The sequence below is a fragment of the Tupaia chinensis genome, unplaced genomic scaffold (assembly GCF_000334495.1).
Source record: "Tupaia chinensis unplaced genomic scaffold, TupChi_1.0 Scaffold144863_1, whole genome shotgun sequence".
Taxonomy (NCBI): domain Eukaryota; kingdom Metazoa; phylum Chordata; class Mammalia; order Scandentia; family Tupaiidae; genus Tupaia; species Tupaia belangeri.
Window position 1 is genome coordinate 14,418 of NW_006204722.1, and position 2,017 is coordinate 16,434.

Genomic DNA, 2,017 nt, shown 5'->3' on the forward strand with positions numbered 1-2,017 from the left:
CTCTCTGGTCATATTAAAAAAAAAAAAATCTCATGCTCTTATAGTTTCAGACTTAGCGCTCTCCTACTGGCTGTATACCTCAAAGTCGTCTCTAAAAACTACCTCTGACATTTCCCTCTTCCTCAAATAATTTTCAGGGCTCCCCAGAGCCCTCTGGATCAAGTTCAACTTCTTTGATCGGACATATCACATCACGGTCTATTGTAACTCTTGTATTCGGATCCCCGAGAAGCCCACCTTGGCTAGGAGGAGCACATCGATGAAGTCCAAAGTCTTCGCCTTGGCCTTGGCCTTGAGGAAGTCGTCCACCCCCTGACTAGGGAGGGTGCGGCGCCTCTCCCGGATGACGGCGTCTGTGAAGTCGTGCACCAAGCGGCAGGCCCTACGGAAGCGCTGCCCGTCGGAGGTGAGGTAGTACAGGGCGTCCGCGTGCAGGAGGAGCTGCTGGTGCCTCTTCACCACCAGGGCGCTGAGCTCCAAGATGGCGGCGATGTACTCACTGGGCTTCCTGCAGGAGAAGGGCATGAAGGGAGGCGGCACCTTCTTACATCTGCAGCCTGAGGAGCACCCGACTAGCTACAGCCATGAGCTCCCCCCCCATTAGAAAACTGAGTATCGGGACCAGCAGTTAGCGTAATGGCTATGTCGCTGGACTCCCACGTAGTCGACCGCGGTTCGCGTCCCGGACCCGGTGGCTTAGAACTCCCGCCGGGCGCGTGTGCATGCGTGCCCAAGATCCCGAGAGGAGAATAGAGGAGAAGGGATTGCGGCGTGACCATCCTCCCTGGAGGGTGATTTCTCGCTTTCTGTCTTTCCGTCTCTCTCTGTCTGTCTGGCAAGAGCACATGCCCTATAGTGAAAACCTCTCAAAAAAAAAAAAGAAAGAAAGAAAAAAGAAAACTGAGCATCCAGAAAGATACACGGTAGGGATGAGCCGTGACTCTGGACTCTTCAAACTCTCTTCTCTCCCTGCATTTCATCTCTATGAGCTTCCTCCATGCCCTGGACACCCAGGGCACAGGTTGGGCATCATGGTCCTTCCTGTGCATTCTACCCTGTCTCCACTCTGCCTCCTCTCCCTCTCCAAACCATTCACACAGGTTAGGCATCCTTTTCTCCCAACAGGCCCATGGCCCAGCCTCCTCCAGCCTCCTCCCAGCCTCCTTGCATTCAACGTTGGCTCCATCCAGTGTCTAAATCTCACTCCGTCCTCTGCAGGGCTTAGCTCTAACCACACCCATCATCAGCTCAAACACCTTCAATGGGTTCCCTAGAAACCTCAGGATACAATTCATACCTCTTTGCCTGAAATGTTATTTTAAAGAATTATTTTAACTGTATTTATTTATGATTGATATTTTCCAGTTTGAGAAAAGAAGCTCCCAGGTCTGGGACTTGAACCATGGTTAGCTATGTGGGAGTCTAGTGCTCTTAATCACCACACCACCTGCTGGCCCCTCTTTGCCTGAAGTTTTTCTGTCCTTAAAATCTAACCACTGTTGAGACTAGCAGATGGCGTAATGGTTATATCGCTGGACTCCCACATAATTGACCACAGTTCGAGTCTTCAACCTGGCACTTTAAATTTATGCTGGGTGCATGTGCAGGCTTGGCCAAGATCCTGAGAGGAGAATGGGGGAGAAGGGATTGCAGCATGGCTATCCCCCTAAGGGGTGATTTCTCGCTTTCTGTCTCTCTGTCTCTTCAGCAACCATACTTGCCCTATATAGCAAAAATCTCTCTTAAAAAATTTTTTTTCTGCCCCCTGTCTGGGGCTGGCAGGTGGTCAGCATAGTGGTTAAGGAGCTGGACTCCCACATGGCTGATCAGAGTTCTAGTCCCAGACCTGACTGCTTACTTTCTCATTTTCATTTTGTCTCTCTCTCTTTTCTCTGGTCATAGTAAAATAACAATAATAGTAATAAATAAAATAATTATGTTTTAAAATTTAGCTTTACTTATTTTTTTAATTATTTATTTTATTTTATTTATTCATTCATTTATTATTATTATTATT

At 48.2% G+C, this 2,017-nt stretch overlaps 1 protein-coding gene across 1 annotated transcript in view; it reads right to left on the reverse strand.

Annotated features, from left to right (window-relative positions):
• Window positions 1–2,017, reverse strand: part of LOC102469432 (phylloquinone omega-hydroxylase CYP4F2) — a gene marked incomplete at its 5' end in the record, with an annotated part of 17,988 nt that overhangs the window by 7,471 nt on the left and 8,500 nt on the right. The window contains 1 exon segment of the mRNA XM_027767872.1: window positions 238–508. Within this exon segment, the coding sequence (XP_027623673.1) occupies window positions 238–508 (271 nt within the window).